We start from the raw sequence: 17,714 nt of genomic DNA on the forward strand, positions 1-17,714 counted from the left end.
GGCTGTTAGAGAAGGGAATGCACCTGTAAAAATTGAACAAATTGTTTTTTGACTGCTTGTAGCTTTATTTGTTGAATAAAAAAAACTATTTAACATAATACTGATGAACTTGTTGTAATACATTTGCATAGAAGTAGCAGTAGCTGCTATAGCAAACGGTAAGAAGGGATACAGAACCCCACTGTGCATTAGACACTAAATAATGAGGGCCGGCTCAACCTATGGCCTAGGTGAGGAGGCACTGACTCAGGGCAGGCCAGTGATAAAAAAAAGTGCCGAAACCCCTGTTCGATCTATCTTCAAACTCATTAAAAGTACAGACGCTTGACTGTGGCTCTGGACTATACAGGAAACGGGTTCTCTCTGTCAGGGATTTCCTATGACTGCCAGAGCTGCCAAGTTACCCATCCCAGGAGGGAAGACTGTTTGGCCGGTCCTGGATTTCTGCCAACCTCACCCTGGTGCATTATGGGACTTGCAGCACTGATTTCAACGGATAGAAATCATGGACTCCAAGTCCCACACTGCTTTGGGATGTAAGTTTAAAACCAGGACCGGCCAAAAAAAAAGTCTCCCTCCTGGAATGGGGAACTTGGCAGCTCTGGCGCCTTTCCTCCGGGCAGCATCTAGACGACCTCAGCGTTTCCAAGCGCGGTGAGAAGCGAAGCGGAAGAAGAAACAGCCGCTCAACGACCCACCTCTCTCCCTCTCTCTTTCTCAAACTCACACAACTGCAGCCCCCCTCCCTCATTCTTCAAACTCTCCGACCCTAATAATCTACCTTCAAACTTATCTCTCAGGTCGCCCCGATGTTTTCCCTTCTCTAAAACCTCCTCCTCCTCGCGCGGCGTACCAACTTCTCTCTTTCTCTTCTTTCTTGGTCGCCTTCTGATGCGACTTCCTGTTTCCGGCCGGGCGGCCAACAGCTGCCGGCGCGCGCGGGCCAGGAAGACGTTGCTGCTGCCTCACACAGGTGGCAGTGGGGGGACGCTGTGGAAAGAGAAAAACGGTGACTTCAGAGACTGGGTAGGAGGGGAGTCGAGGAGTTTGAGAAGAAGGGATAGGTGCCGCGAGGGGGTGGGTGGGGTCTCTGGTGCCCTGTGAGGGAAGCGTGTGTGTGTGTGACTTGGTTTTTCAGGTGTGTTATCATTTTTTTCCCCGCTATTGGGGATAACGTAGGGTGCTGAAAGGTGGAAAAGTTGGTTTTGGGGCGGTTCGCCGGCTTCTTCTGAGGCATGCGAAGTTTTTGCCCTGCCTCCAAATTTCCCCACCTGTTCCGCAGGTGGAACTGGCGTAACAGCTTCCCTGTCAGGTATGCTTGACTCCTCCCCCCTCTCCACGACTACATGTCTTTGTAACCTAGTTCCTGCTTCTCTTGATTCTTGTTTTCTTTTTTCACTGCTGAAAGTTGACAGTGGAAAGCAGGAACTGTAAAAAAGGCTCTAAAGTGAAAAGCTGTATGAAGAATTTTTTATTTGGGCAGAATATAAGGCCTGCAGAAAAAGAATATTTTGGATGCTTTGTTTTGATTTGGTGCCAGTATATTGTACATAAGCTTTTGAGCTTGTTATGATCTCTTTTTTCAAATAGAAAACCGAAGAAGATATTTTGGGGAAAAAAACCGCAGGTAAGAAAATTGTTTACATTTTAGAGAGGACACTAATGGGCACACCACACATACTCTCTTTACATACATTTTGTTAGGTGCCTGCTGTGGGGCTTTTGGGAGTGCTGACATTCGGGAGCTGCAATATAAATTTACTACTACTACTACTTAGCATTTCTATAGCGCTACTAGGGTTACGCAGCGCTGTACAAGTTAAAACATGGGGAAGGACAGTCCCTGCTCAAGAGAGCTTACAATCTAAGGGTAACAAACTATGTAGTCAGTGTATCATGAATGGGGAAGGTGGTTAGGCGCCAAAAGCAAGGGAGAAGAGATGGGTTTTGAGTAAGGACTTAAAGATGGGCAGGGAGGGCGCATGGCGTATGGGCTCGGGGAGTCTGTTCCAAGCATAAGGTGATGCGAGGCAGAAGGGACGGAGTCTGGAGTTAGCGGTGGTGGAGAAGGGTACAGATAGGAGTGATTTGTCCTGAGAGCGGAGGTTACGGGTGGGGACATAGGGGGAGAGGAGGGTAGAGAGGTAATGGGGGGCTGCAGATTGAGTGCATTTGAAGGTCATTAGGAGAAGCTTGAACTGAATACGGTAGTGAATCGGGAGCCAGTGAAGCGACTTGAGGAGAGGGGTGATATGAGAGTATCGGTTCACGCGGTAGATAAGACGTGCGGCGGAATTTTGGACAGATTGAAGGGGGGATAGGTGGCTAAGCGGGAGACCAGCAAGGAGAAGGTTGCAATAGACAAGACGAGAGGTAACAAGTGAGTGGACGAGGGTTCGGGTGGTCTGTTCAGAGAGGAATGGGCAGATTTTGCTAATATTATAGAGGAAGAAGCGACAGGTCTTAGCTGTCTGCTGGATATGGGCAGAGAAGGAGAGGGAGGAGTCGAAAATGACTCCGAGATTGCGGGCTGACGAGACGGGGAGGATGAGGGCGTTGTCAACAGAGACAGAGAGTGGGGGAAGAGGAGAGGAGGGTTTGGGTGGGAAGACAAGGAGCTCAGTCTTTGCCATGTTCAGTTTCAGGTGACGGTTGGACATCCAGGCGGCGATATCTGAGAGGCAGGCCGAGACTTTGGCCTGGGTTTCGACTGTGATGTTGGGAGTGGAGAGGTAGAGCTGGGTGTCATCGGCATAGAGATGGTACTGGAAACCATGTGATGAGATCAGTGAGCCCAGGGAAGAGGTGTATATTGAGAAAAGAAGCGGTCCAAGGACAGATCCTTGGGGAACTCCAACAGGAGAGGACGGGGCCCTGGAATCCAAATGAAGACAGTGTGTCAAGAAGTAAATTATGATTGACGGTGTCGAAGGCGGCAGATAAGTCGAGGAGGATAAGGATGGAGTAGTGACCTTTGGATTTGGCAAGGAATAGGTCATTGCAGACTTTGGAGAGAGCTGTTTCTGTTGAGTGTAGTGGGCGAAAGCCGGATTGAAGCGGATCAAGGATGGCCTGAGAGGAGAGGTAATCAAGGCAGCGGCTGTGGACAGCTCGTTCAAGTAATTTGGAGAGGAAGGGTAGAAGGGAGATGGGGCGGTAATTGGAGGGACAGGTGGGGTCAAGTGATGGTTTTTTAAGAAGTGGAGTGACTACAGCGTGCTTGAAGGTGTCAGGGACAGTAGCAGTGGAGAGAGAGAGGTTGAGGATGTGACAGATTGAGGGGTTAACTGTAGGAGAGATGTTGGTAAGCAGATTGGTGGGAATGGGGTCAGAGGAACAGGTGGTGCATTTAGAGGAAAGAAGGCGAGCAGTTTCCTCTTCGGTGATCTCAGGGAAGGAGGAGAAGGAGGACAGGTTAGGTTGGTTGAGGGAGTGGGTTAAGAAGTCACAGGGAGGAGAAGGCTTGGAGGTGAATTCAAGGTTTATCTTCTGCACTTTATCGCGGAAGTAGTCAGCTAATGTTTGAAGAGAGAGTGAGGGGGGGTGGGAGCGGAGGGCACTTTAAGTAGGGAGTTGAGGGTTGCGAAGAGGCGACGAGGGTTGGAGCCAAGAGAATTGATTAATTGAGAATAATATTCCTGTTTGGCAAGGAATAGGGAGGACTGGAAGGAGGATAGCGTGAATTCTGACAGGGTGCGAGATTTCCTCCAGAGTCGTTCAGCAGATCGGGTGCAGGAGCGAAGGTAACGGGTGCATGGGGTTAACCAGGGCTGAGGATTAATGCGCTTAGTGGGGCGAGAGGCAAATGGTGCTAGGGTATCCAGAGCAGTGGAGAGAATTTCATTGTAGGTAGAGACAGCCGTGTCGACAGATTCAGGAGACGAGATGGACGAGAAGAGATTGGAGATGTGAGAGGATAGGGTAGGGGGGTCGACAGCTTGGAGATTCCTGAAGGTAGTGGTTATAGTTGGGCGAGGTTGAGGGGGAGGGTGATGAAGTGTGAGGGTGATTAGGTGATGATCTGAGATAGGAAGGACTGAGGTGCAGAAATTAGAAGGTGAGCAGGAAGAGAAGAGAACGAAGTCGAGACAATGGCCATCACGGTGAGTAGGGGCGGTAGAGGATAGTCGGAGGTTAAAGGAGGATATCAGAGTGAGGAATTTAGAAGTGTAAGTGTTGGATGGGTTGTCAACGTGAATGTTAAAATCACCAAGAATGAGGGATGGAGATGCGGGATCAAGAAAGACGGTGAGCCAGGCGTCGAAGTCAGTAAGGAATGAAGAGAGGGGCTTATCAGGGGGGCGGTAGATGACGGCAACTCTGAGTGGTAATGGGTGGAATAGTCGGATGGAGTGAGCTTCAAAGGATGAGAAGCAGTGAGACTGCGGCAGGAGGAGGGGTTGGAAACTACAGGAGGGCGAGAGAAGTAGCCCGACGCCTCCGCCACGGCCATCTGGGCGGGGAGTGTGGGAGAAGAGATAACCTCCATGACAGAGGGCAGCGACTGAGGCAGAGTTGTCAGGGGAGAGCCAGGTTTCGGTTAGGGCGAGTAGTTGAAGGGAGCGAGAGATTAAGAGATCGTGGATGAAGGGCAGTTTGTTGCAGACCGAGTGGGCATTCCACAAGGCACATGAGAAGGGGAGGGAAGAGGGGGGGAGGAGGGGAATAGAGACGAGATTGGAGGCGTCACGGAATCGTTTGTGTGGATAGGAGGAGGACAGGTGAGGGGGGCCTGGATTAGGATTAATGTCTCCCGCGGATAGCAGGAGGAGGAGCAGGAGAGTGCGGAGGAGGGTGGGGGAGGTCGGGCGACGAAGGCGACGAAGGCGACGAAGACGTGGTGCACTTAGGAGGAATGGTGAAGGGTTAATGGTAGGAAGGAGGTGTTGAAGATTAAGGGCTAGGAAGGAGGAGGGGGACAAGAGAGATGGTGAGGGATGGGGGTGGATAGGGTATTTATTATGCATCTCTACATCTCACCCCTTAGGGCCTTTAGGGCTACCTTGTACCCCCCCGTGATGACTGTCCGAAGTGTGTTCTGGCTTTGTCCTCCGGTCCTGGCATTCTGGATGACCCTTTGTGCCCACGTGTCTGGGGTCTGGAGGATTAAGTGGAGACCTTCCCCTGCAGTGTTATTTGATGTATACCATGTAGGGGGATCCCGTAAAGTAGGTCTGTTAACCTTTTTAAGGCGGGTGGTACTGATGGGGAAAAAAAATATTAAGTGCCTGGCTGCTCTTCAGCCACCCTTCGATTCAACAGTGGCGGGCCCTTATGATCTCCCTGAGTGCAATGGAACGTAAGGATGTTCAGGATTTGGCTCCACAGCGGGGGGACCACCTTTTTTAGTGCTGGTCCCCCTTGTGGGACACGTTAACACCAACTGCTCGCAGCAGAATTCTGAATAGTTGATCTCCTCCAGGGGTGGGAGAGGGAATTGGGGGGGGGGGGTTCTATAGGGGGTAGGTTTATTTTAGTTTTGGGGGTTAAGCAAGTGTCATATTGGTGGTTATGACAAAATGGCAGATAAAATTGTTGACGCTTGTTATTGTAACCATATATGCTTGCATAAATGAAGCTTCCCTGGGCTCGCTGATCTTATCTCATGGCTTCCAATATCATCTCTATGCCGACGACACCCAGCTTTATCTCTCCACACCAGACATCACTGCAGAAACCCAGGCCAAAGTATTGGCCTGCTTATCTGACATTGCTGCCTGGATGTCCAACCACCACCTGAAACTGAACATGTCCAAGACAGAGCTTATTATCTTTCCACTCAAACCCACATCTCCTCTCCCCCCACTCTCTATCTCAGTCGATGGCACTCTCATCCTCCCCGTCTCATCTGCCCGCAACCTCGGAGTCGTCTTCGACTCCTCCCTCTCCTTCTCCGCGCATATCCAGCAGATAGCCAAGACCTGTCGCTTCTTTCTCTACAACATCAGCAAAATTCACCCTTTCCTCTCTGAGCACACCACCCGAACGCTCGTCCACTCTCTTGTTACCTCTCGCCTTGACTATTGCAACCTACTCCTCACTGGCCTCCCACTTAGCCACCTATCCCCCCTTCAATCCGTTCAGAACTCTGCTGCACGTCTTATCTTCCGCCTGGACCGATATGCTCATATCACCCCTCTCCTCAAGTCACTTCACTGGCTTCCAATCAGGTACTGCATACAGTTTAAACTTCTCCTACTAACCTACAAATGCACTCAATCTGCAGCCCCCCACTACCTCTCTACCCTTATCTCCCCCTACGCTCCTACCCGAAACCGCTCACAGGACAAATCCCTCCTCTCTGCTCCCTTCTCCACCATCGCCAACTCCAGGCTCTGCCCTTTCTGCCTTGTCTCTCCCTATGCTTGGAACAAACTCCCTGAGCCCATACGCAGAGCCCCCTCCCTGCCCATCTTCAAATCCTTACTCAAAGCCCATCTCTTCAATGTCACCTTCGGCACCTAATCATTTTACCTCTATCCAGGAAATCGAGACTGCCCCAATTGACTGCACATGTTGTCCATTAGATTGTAAGCTCCTTTGAGCAGGGACTGTCCTTTGTTAAACTGTACAGCACTGCATAACCCTAGTAGCGCTTTAGAAATGTTAAGTAGTAGTAGTAAGTATAAAAAATAATTGTTGTTAGTATGTGTGTAGAGATTATTCCCCAAATTGTTTAAATGGTAAATTGATCCAAACAGTAGTTGCAAGACTGCATCAGGATTCCAAGAATGGGATTGGGATGATCAGTGTTAAAAACTCAAACTTTAATGACCCATAGGGAGACTAGGTGTTAGAGCAAGGTTTTTATTTTATCTTATTTTATTGGGATTCACCCAAGGCGATGTACTTCAGGTAAACTTACAATTTTGTTAACAGCATAACAATAGTAAAATGACCAAATATAAGCATAAATATAATCTATGAGGTAAACTTGGAAACAGGAAATTGAAGACTAAAACTAACATGAAACAGTATCAGAAATATACACATTTAACAGCACTGTAGAAAGTCATATAACAGAAATGTGATAATTGTCAGTACAAAAAGAACCCAGACTAGCATGAAAGAACACTCAAGTAACATAGATATAATATAATGTCAGCATACTAGCAATAGAACACTTAATAAACTCATGTTAGTACATTCAGATAATGTGGAGGGGCATAATTGAATGGCGCCGCAAACAGCGGTCCCGAACCGAGAAAGATGGCCGGCCATCTTTTGTTTCGATAATACGGTTGGGGCCGGCCAAATGTTTGAGATGGCCGGCATCGTTTTTCAGCGATAATGGAAACTGATGCCAGCCATCTCAAACCCGGCCAAATCCAAAGCATTTGGTCGTGGGAGGGGCCAGCATTTGTAGTGCACTGGTCCCCCTGACATGCCAGGACACCAGCCGGGCACCCTAGGGGGCACTGCAGTGGACTTCAAAAATTGCTCCCAGGTGCATACCTCCCTTACCTTGTGTGCTGAGCCCCCCAAATCCCCCCAAAACCCACTCCCCACAACTGTACACCACTACCATAGCCCTTACAGGTGAAGGGGGGCACCTACATGTGGATACAGTGGGTTTTGTCAGGGGGGTTGGAGGGCTCCCATTTACCACCACAAATGTAACAGGTAGGGGGGGGATGGGCCTGAGTCCGCCTGCCTGAAGTGCACTGCACCCACTAAAAACTGCTCCAGGGACCTGCATATTGCTGTCATGGAGCTGGGTGTGATATTTGAGGCTGGCATAGAGGCTGCCAAAAAATGTTTAAAAAAAATTTCTTTTTTGGGTGGGAGGGAACGGTTGGTGACCACTGGGGGAGTAGGGGGAGGTGATCCCCCATTCCCTCCGGTGGTCATCTGGTCAGTTGGGGCACTTTTCTGAGACTTGGTCCTAAAAATAAATGGACCAAGTGAAGCCGGCCAAGTGCTTGTCAGAGCCGGCCTTCTTTTTTCCATTATCAGGTGAAGCCGGCCATCTGGTAACCACGCCCCCGTACCGCTTTCCGTACCCTGCTGAAACGCCCCCTTTAACTTTGCCCGGCGCTGCAACAGAATGCAGTTGAAGCCGGCCAAAATCGGCTTTCGATTATACTGATTTGGCCGGGTTCAGGAGATGGCCGGCCATCTCCCGATTTGTGTCGGAAGATGGCCGGCTTTCTCGTTCGAAAATAAGCAGGATAGATATGATGCTAATGCGATTTTTACAATACAATGAGACATTTTACTATTTAGCCAGGGGTCATAGTAACATAGTAGATGACGGCAGAAAAAGACCTGCATGGTCCATCCAGTCTGCCCAACAAGATAAATTCATATGTGTATACCTTACCTTGATTTGTACCTGTCTTTTCAGGACACAGACCGTATAAGTCTGCCCAGCAGGATTCCCCGCCTCCCAACCACCAGTCCCGCCTCCCATCACCGGCTCTGGCACAGACCGTATAAGTCTGCCCTCCACTATCATCGCCTCTCAATCACCAACCCCTCTTCCCCCCCACCTGCTCCGCCACCCAATTTTGGCTAAGCTTCTGAGGATCCATTCCTTCTGCACAGGATTCCTTTATGTATATCCCACGCATGTTTGAATTCCGTTACCGTTTTCATCTCCACCACCTCTTGCGGGAGGGCATTCCAAGCATCCACCACCCTCTCTGTGAAAAAATACTTCCTGACATCTTTCCTGAGTCTGTCCCTATTCAATCTCATTTCACCTCCTCTTGTTCTACCGCCTTCCCAGCTAGATAGACGGGGACAAGATGAGTAGTACAAAGGCAATTAGGATAAATAGATGGGTGTCTAAACTCAAGGCAAGTTGCATGTACAGTTACACAAGATATGAGGAACTGGCCTAAGTGACATGGTACGCAGCAAGCTTCGGCTGTGATAGTTTTATTTGATTTGTGAAGTATCAGAAAACTTGGGAATAAGACACTGAAGGGGATCAGAGTGTAGGTTTTATTAAAAAAAAATAAGGGGAAGATGGCAAAAAGCCTGAAGTAGCCTAGCAGTGAAGGTAGTGGAATCTAGTACATTAACAGGTTCTGGGCATGCTTGGGACTAATGTAGAGAACAGTAATAGGAAAGAGGTTAAAAAAATATGGTGGTGGGAATAAAGAGCTGGTGTTGAGTTGGCTATGGGATCTTATAGGCTTATCTTAACTAAAGTGGAAGAATTTCAGCTGGGCACACTGAATGGTCTTTTCTGCAATCATTTACTATTACCATGAAGCAGAGGGATCAATGGTGTTTGAATAAATTATAGGAGTATGATGATGTGAATATTGTAGTCTTTCCTTAATAAAATATTTTACATGAAGATCACTTTGAATATATACATATTCATTAAAAAGTTGAGATGAACTAGTTGGTTGTCTTGTTGAGATGGAAAGGGATGAGTTGTTATTGCATTTACATCATTCCTGATGATGGCATTGGTAAGGTAGCCACACAAAGGAGTACTGAACATACTCTAAATGAGTGCTTCTCAGCCCAGCCACTTGAGTTTTCAGGATATCCACAATGAATATGTATGCATGCAAATCTGTCTCAATCTCATGCATATCCTGAAAACCCAAGTGACTGGGTGTGCCCCAAGGTTCTTGGTTGAGAACCAGTAGTCTAAGTTTATTGCTACTGGATTAAGTGCAATACAGTAGCAAATTAGAGAGTTTTTCTCATCTTTGTGTTTTGCATTATTACTCTTATCAGGATGGGGTTTTTTTTGTTGTTGTTTAAACCAAAATTTGCTTCTTTGATCAGTTCAGTATCCCCTTGCCTATTGTGTCAAAAAACAAGGCAGCCACCAGAAACATACACTATTGTAGAATAACAGGATAATTCCTGCATATAGTTTCTTTATTGCAGCTACATATTACATAGGAGTGGTTAGAGTGGTGGACTTTGGTGCTGGGGAACTGGGTTCGATTCCCACTACAGGCACAGGCAGCTTCTTGTGACTCTGGGCAAGTCACTTAACCCTCCATTGCCCCAGGTACAAATAAGTACCTGTATATAATATGTAAGCTGCATTGAACCTGCTATGAGTGGGAAAGCGCGGGGTACAAATGTAATAAAAATAAATAACTTGAGCTTGTTAAAGTATTTTTAACCTGGCTTAATTTCCCATTTTAATTTTTCCAGAGTTATACTGCTATGAGATCAGTACATGGAGTATAACTTTTAAAACTTAATTCCAAATAGGTTAGTCTAGTAAAAGGACTCAGTTTTTTATTATATTTTAATGGAGCAACATGGCAGCCACGTTACTTGTACTCACATCTAAAATATGAAACTTCGAACATTAATGTGGTTTTAATAAACTATGCAGCTAGTGCATGGGTACTTAAAATATGGTGGTCTAAACAGTTGTTGGATATAATTGGTTTTTACTTGTAAGTGACCTCAATGTCATGCAGTTATGATTTTAAGTACAGTAAAATTTTCATAATGAACTTGAGACAAGATTTTGTTTTGTTTTTTAGGAAAGATGATATCTGAAGGTAGTTCTTTTATTAAAGGTATGATGATAGGAGGCATTGCCTGCATTGTGGTTAACCTCTTTGGACAAATTAAACTGGGCAATGACAGAAGAGCACATCACCACGAGCACCATCACATTCAAGCCCCAGACAAAGAAGAGGTTTGGAACCTTCCAGAGGCTGAACGCATGTCACTCACACAAAGTATTCGCGTGTACTGTATCATCCTTGTGAAACCTAAAGACCTTAGTCATTGGGCAGCAGTAAAGGAAACATGGAGCAAACACTGTGATAAGTCGGATTTCTACAGCTCTGAACATGTGAAAGTATTTGAATCTATTATCCTCCACACTGATGACATGTGGTCAATGATGAGGAAAGCATATCAACATGCCTATGAAAATTATAAAAATGATTTCAACTGGTTTTTTCTTGCGTACCCAACAACATTTGCCATCATTGAAAACCTTAAGTATTTTTTGTTGAAAAAAGATCCAGCACAGCCTTTCTATGTGGGCCATACTATTAAATCTGGAGACCTGGAGTATGTTGATTTTAATGGTGGTATTGTCTTAAGTATAGAATCTCTAAATAGGCTGTATGCTGTTTTCAAACATCCAGAAGAGTGCCCAGAACAAGGAAGCTTAATATGGAAGCTCTCTGAAGATAAACAGTTAGCTATGTGTCTGAAATACACTGGAGTAGTGGCAGAAAATGCAGAAGATTCTGAAGGTAAAGACATCTTCAACACAAAATCTGTCAATAATCTGATTAAGGATTCAATGGATAGTAGCCCACAGCAAGTAGTGGAGGGGTGCTGCTCAGACATGGCAATCACATTCAATGGACTGTCACCTAATAACATGCACGTAATGATGTATGGTGTGTACAGACTGCATGCTTATGGTCACGCTTTCCATGATGCTTTGGTTTTCCTACCACCCAGCGATTCAAATAATGATTAAAGGTTTACCTTGCAAACCAGTAATATGGGGAAGCTTTTGCATACAGTGAGAACCACATTTTAACAACATGGGTTTTCTACTGTTACTAACAGATAATACACAAAATAAAATGCTATATCTAATACTTGTTTTGATGACTTTATTAATTTAGGGACCCTTTTACTAAGCCTCAGAAATCGCTAACGTGCACCTAAAACAGCAAAAAATTGACTACCACAGGACACACTGCAGCATCACGCAGTAGTTTTTAAATGTGTGTGCTAAATATTTTATTTTGAGGGGGCGTGTCAGGGATGAAGAGTGGACATTCAAGCACTAATCAGTTAGTGTATCTACATTACCGCACACCAACTAGTTAGCACATGGATAATGCAGGAGCCCTTACTGCCTACAAAATAGGTGTTGGTAAGTGCTCCCTGGTAATTTTTAAAAATAGCTGCATGCTAACAGTTCAAGGCCATTAATGGAAAAAATAGAAGATTGGCATTTAGCATGTAGGAAAGACCTGCATAAGGGCGCATGAAGGCCTATATTTACTGTAGCTTAGTAAAAGGACCTTTTACAAAATTAAGGGCCCTGTTTACTAAGGTACACTAGCATTTTTAGCACATGCTAACCGTGTAGATACCCATAGGAATATTATGGGCATCTACACGGTTAGCGCGCGCTAATGCTTAACACACACTAAAAACACTAGCGTGGCTTAGTAAACAGGGCCCTAAGTTCTGTTCTGTATAGTTATTTTGGAATCAGATTTGACCCAAAAACTAAAATAAGGATAATGAAATAGAATATTGATCTCTGGTTCTTTGATTAAAAAAAAAAAAAGAAACAGCCACTTTGGACATTATTACAGTTGTGTAAGTGAAACAAGAGGAAGAACTGAACTTTTTTTTTTCCAATATTGTGTTTGTTTTATTTGTTAGCCAAAATATGACCATCTTTAGGGAAAGGTAACTAAGGGGGCCTTTTACTAAGGTATGCTTGCATTTTCAGCTGGCACTAAATGTTGAGACACCCATATCAATATAATGGGCATCTCAGCATATAGCACCAGCTAAAAACGTTAGTGCAGTTTAATGAAAGACCCCCTAAAGTAGCAGATCCAAAATGTTGAAAATGGCTAATTTTTTAAAATGTAATTTTCTTTTTCATTTTGTAGGTCCATAAGTAATCTGCAAAAGTTACATTTGAACTTCTGTAACTTATTTTTAATTTTTTCACATAAAAGAATGGGGACTGTTGTATTACAAATTGTTTGCTCTAACAGAATTTATTAAAAACTTTTTTTTTTCATTTCTGGTGACTTTAATCACCTTTTCCTAGAGATGGTCCACAAATATTAAGATAAAATGGATGCATTAGTGCAAGAGAGGTGTTCATACGTGTTAACCTGTTGAAATGCTATTTTCCAATTGTCTCTTCTGCACGTTTTTCATTAAATAGGGGTCTTTGCTTTAAGTGGTTAACATTGATTTTAGTTGCTTTATTATTATGATAGGATCCTAATGATGATAAAATATTGGTAGCTTTCCACTGCCATCGCTTATTATAAAATTACACAACCTGCCTGGTTCAGCAAGAACTACATCGCAAATGGAAATTTAAGAGAATTAAGACTGATATCTCTGCCTCCCCAGCTTAGTTAGATGTCAAATGCTGCTATGGATGGATCTTTATATTCCACCATATGTTCATATGAAGATTCATAGTTTTAAAAGGATTTTTAAAATGCTCAATGAAAACTAATTTGGTAGAGGGCTGCCATTCCTAAGTTAATTGTTTTGTGGACAGAGAAAGTTAGCTGTGGGTCTCTAATAATTACCTAGCTAGTGCCAACATATAGTTATTAGAATGCATTTGAGATTCTCTACTGCTTCAGCTGTAAACAGCTTTAAGTTGAACTTTTCTTTGAGTCTATAACACGACTTCCTGAACATGTTCAAGCAATAATGGAAAGAAGGAAATATAGCAAGCAAAATGGCATATCAGAGTGCTACACTGGGCATTTTATAATCTCAGGTGTTTCAGTTGCTATATTAATTTTAGGGACTGAGTATCAAGGACTTCATGTTTTGAACTTTTTATTTCTGCTGAATGCATATCTAAGAATGCCAAATGAAGATCTTCCAACATGAAAAACAATATTTGCAGGTTTATTTTGTTGTATTGATGTTAAATGACTCACAGGTTATATGGATTAATAATGCTTAAAGGGAACAAATATTACAAAAAGATCTACTTCATGCTCACAGAATCAGAATTGAGCTGATTCAGTGGGGGGAGGGAGGGGGGGTTGGTTGAAGGATCATGCTACTCTAACCATTTTTCTTTTATTGCCATCTATTTTGTGTACTCAAAGCCTGCACCAATATCATATGATGCATCAGACAGACTACTGAACTTGGAGGCTCTCTCAGGTTAGATCAGTAGAAAAAGATTGAGGTTCATTTTCAGAGCATATAGACTTGCAAAGTTACATAGAGGCGTATTTCAAAGCACTTAGATTTACAAAGTTCCATAGGTTACCCTGTAACTTTTGTAAATCTATATGCTTTGAAAATGAGCACCTATATCTCTTGTTCATTGAAGGTCCTATTTCCTAAGCATCTTCCCCTTAGATAAAATGGGAGAAAATCTTTAATAAATAGGCCCCTAAGTATTAAATTCAAAATGTCTTTATGCATTTTTTTAACGGGCTATAAATTGGACAGAGGCATATTTTTGAATGAGTGCTAGTTTTTGCTTTCTCCATATTCTCCAAGAGACGCTTTAATTACGGTGCATAATTGTCTTTGAAGTATGTCTTCAAATGGTGAGCCACTTTGGCAGGCATACAGAGAAAATGCTGTCTAGGCTGGCTAGGGATGTTGCTGAGGCAGCGTTCACAGCTCCATGGGCGAGAGAAGGAATCCCACTCATTTTGCAGTGGTGATGCACATTGGTTGCACTTAGAGGGCAATTCTATAATTGGTGCCTGGTAAGAGACTATTCTGTAAAGGAATGTAGGCACTTTCTTTCCTTTATAGAATACCAGTCTAACTGGTCATATATGTACATAAGACTTAGGCATGAGCACTTATGCCAGCTATAAAGCTGGTATGTTAGTGCCTAAGTGCTATGCATAGCTTAAAAAGTTACATGTGTAAGTTTGATCCCCAACCCATGTGTACACATTGGGTAAGTTAAGCAGTATTTACAGAATAGTGCTTAAATAGAATGTTGTCAGTTAAGCACATGTGTGCATACACATGCTTGTAAATGCAATTTATCTGTATAATCAATACATAAATGTTATAGAATTACTCCCTTAGTGTCCATGATTACAGTATTCTGAAGGGAGGCTCTGGTGCGTAGCCCCCAGCAGAGACTGCGGTGACTAAGCTAAGTGAGATGGGAAGGGAAACGTAGAACAGAGGGAAAACCCCTGATAGTTGTGAATGAATAAGGCTCATAACATAACAGCCTAATAGTTGGTTTTTTTTTTTTTGTTTGTTTGTTTTAAGGGGGGTGGTTTGTTTGGTTTTTTTTGCTTTGGATAGATGCTAAAGAGCAGGATAAAACTGCAGGGGAAAAATAACAAAGTGCAAGAGATTTATCTACACTTTCCTATACAGATTTGACTTTCAACCCTTTACTGGAAATAAACCTTCAGCCACTTGGTATTAAGTGTGTGGTCAAGGTTAGGTCAGTGGTTCCCAATCCTGGTCCTGGAGGCATCCCAGCCAGTCAGGTTTTCAGGATACCCACAATGAATATTCATCAGATTTGCATGCCCTGCCTCCACTGCATGCAAATTTCTCTCGTGAATGTTCATTGTAGATATCCTGAAAATCTGACTGGCTGGGGTGCCTCCAGGATCAGGTTTGGGAACCACTGGATTAGGTGCTTTCTGTAAGATATGTACACATGAATATTTACATAAACTAAATAACTTGAGAAATTAACATAGAGTGTAGTAGTTTGAAAATAATTATTTTTTTGCAAGCTGTTGATTTGCAAAGAGTTTTTTATGAAGGGTATATGGGAACAAATTCCTGTCTACATTTCTGTATTTTATGTCTTTATATAACTTTCTAAGATGTATAGCTGTAAAAACAAATCTGCAGTGTTGAAAGAAATTATGTAAATATGAATTTACTATTAAAGTTTAATTTATATTTCCTTCATTTCTTTGGTATTGATGTCCTTATGTACTGTAAAATGTATATAAAAAATATTGTAACATTGTTCTGACAATCTTATTTTATTTATCGCATTTATAACTTGCCTATACCTTTGTCAAGGATGGATCATGTATTAAGACAAGACTGTTACATACATAGTAACATAGTAGATGACGGCAGAAAAAGACCTGCACGGTCCATCCAGTCTGCCCAACAAGATAACTCATATGTGCTACTTTTTGTGTATACCCTACTTTGATTTGTACCTGTGCTCTTCAGGGCACAGACCGTATAAGTCTGCCCAGCACTATCCCCGCCTCCCAACCACCGGCTCTGATACAACATTCTGATATAACAATGTTTTATATTGTAACACTGCAGTTCATACTGCATGCCATAGATAAAGCTAGCACTACCAGGTTGTAGAGGATTAGCCTGTAAATCTATCAGTACTATGTAATATGCCCATGGTAACATTCAGATTTGTAATTCTCAGCATTAGTCATAATTAGCACATACCTTTTGATAACTACCATAGGTGTGGCTCAAACCAAGGTAGTGAGTAATATGAATGTTCTGCCCATCTCTGATTTTGTTACTTACCCATGTTAAGAGCTGACCTTTCCAAATTCCTCTTGCTGTCTGAGCTAGAGTGGTAATATTCTGTTTTATTTCATATTATTATGCCTCTATAGCAGGGGTTCTCAACCCAGGCCTCGGCATAACCTGACTGGCTGGATGTTTCAGGATACTCAATATGTATGAAATAGATTTGCATACAGTGTGCATGCAAATTTATTTCATGCATATGCATTGTGGATGTCTTAAGTAGACTGGTTTAGTGTGTCTCGAGGACTGGGTTGAGAACCCCTACTCTGTAACAATGGTATGTTGGCACGTTGAGTTATTGTGTGTAGTTCTGGTTGCTGTATCTCAAAAAACATGTAGCAGAATTAGGAAAGGTACTTAGAAGGGTGACCAAAATGATAAAAGGAAAGGTTAAAGAAGTTAGAGCTTTTCATCTTTCAGAAGAGACATCTGAGGGCAGATATGATAGAGGTCCGTAAATCATGAGCAGAATGGCTAACTGCAAATTAACTGTTTTATTCTTTCAAGAAATACAAAGATCAGAGGCCGGGCCATGCTTACTAAGCTGTGCTGTAAGCGCGTAAACATTTTAGCACGCACTAAAAATTAGCATGCACTAACACTAGAGACACCCATAGGAATATAATGGGTGTCTGTCAGCACACACTAAAAGGTTAGCACACCTACAGCGTGGCTTAGTAAACAGGGCCCTAACTACATTTAAAACAAATTGGAGGAAATATATATATATATTTTTTTTTTTTTTACTGAGTACACAGTTGAGCTCTGCAATTTATTGACAGAGTATATGACAAGTTTCTGGAAGAAAGTCTTATTATTAGGGTAGGCTTGGGGAAAGCCATTGCTTCTCCCTCAGAGGTAGGCAACATGGGAGTTAGCTACTTCTTGGGATCCTGCTGGTAATTGTGATCTAGATTCCCACTATGGGAAACAGGATACCGTGCTTGACCTTTGTTCTGACCCAGAATGGCAATAGCTTTATTCCTAGTAGAAATATGTTTTGATAAGCTGGTTTATTAATAGTGGCCTAGTGGTTAGGGTGGTGGACTCTGGTCCTGGGGAACTGAGTTCGATTCCCACTTCAGGCACAGGCAGCTCCCTGTGACTCTGGGCAAGTCACTTAACCCTCCATTGCCTCAGGTACAAATAAGTTCCTGTATATGTAAGCCGCATTGAGCCTGCCATGAGTGGGAAAGCGCAGGGTAAAAATGTAACAAAAATAACAAAAAATATACCACACTATGCAATAGGTTCAGTGCAGCCAAGGTTTTCTAAACCTGATCTGCTGGCCGTTCTGCCCCTTTCCGCTATCCATCTATTGGAAACCAAAAATATATGTAAATTTGGTCCTTTTTTTTTTTTTTGGAGGAGAAAATGTGTAGGGCAGTGGAGTTGGTGCACCAGACCTTTGACTCCGACTTCTCTATTTTGCTATTGTCTGACTCCACTCCTCCTATAGTAAATTTAAGAGAAATTTGATTAATTACAGAAACATAAGGTAT

At 43.4% G+C, this 17,714-nt stretch overlaps 1 protein-coding gene across 3 annotated transcripts; it reads left to right on the forward strand.

The window, feature by feature from the left end:
* The first annotated feature begins 638 nt into the window (after positions 1–638).
* C1GALT1C1 (C1GALT1 specific chaperone 1) lies at positions 639–11,555 on the forward strand. Of its 3 annotated transcripts, none has more exons than XM_030209202.1 (3): positions 639–654; positions 1,591–1,627; positions 10,476–11,555. In XM_030209202.1, exon 3 carries the CDS (start codon positions 10,481–10,483, stop codon positions 11,435–11,437), a length of 957 nt encoding a protein of 318 aa, XP_030065062.1. In that variant the 5' UTR covers positions 639–654; positions 1,591–1,627; positions 10,476–10,480; the 3' UTR covers positions 11,438–11,555. The 3 variants fall into 3 exon arrangements, with proteins under 3 accessions (XP_030065062.1, XP_030065061.1, XP_030065064.1); XM_030209201.1 differs by lacking the exon at positions 639–654 and adding an exon at positions 906–1,026; XM_030209204.1 differs by lacking the exons at positions 639–654; positions 1,591–1,627 and adding an exon at positions 946–1,026.
* Positions 11,556–17,714: the final 6,159 nt, after the last annotated feature.

This window comes from Microcaecilia unicolor, chromosome 7 (genome assembly GCF_901765095.1).
Source record: "Microcaecilia unicolor chromosome 7, aMicUni1.1, whole genome shotgun sequence".
Taxonomy (NCBI): domain Eukaryota; kingdom Metazoa; phylum Chordata; class Amphibia; order Gymnophiona; family Siphonopidae; genus Microcaecilia; species Microcaecilia unicolor.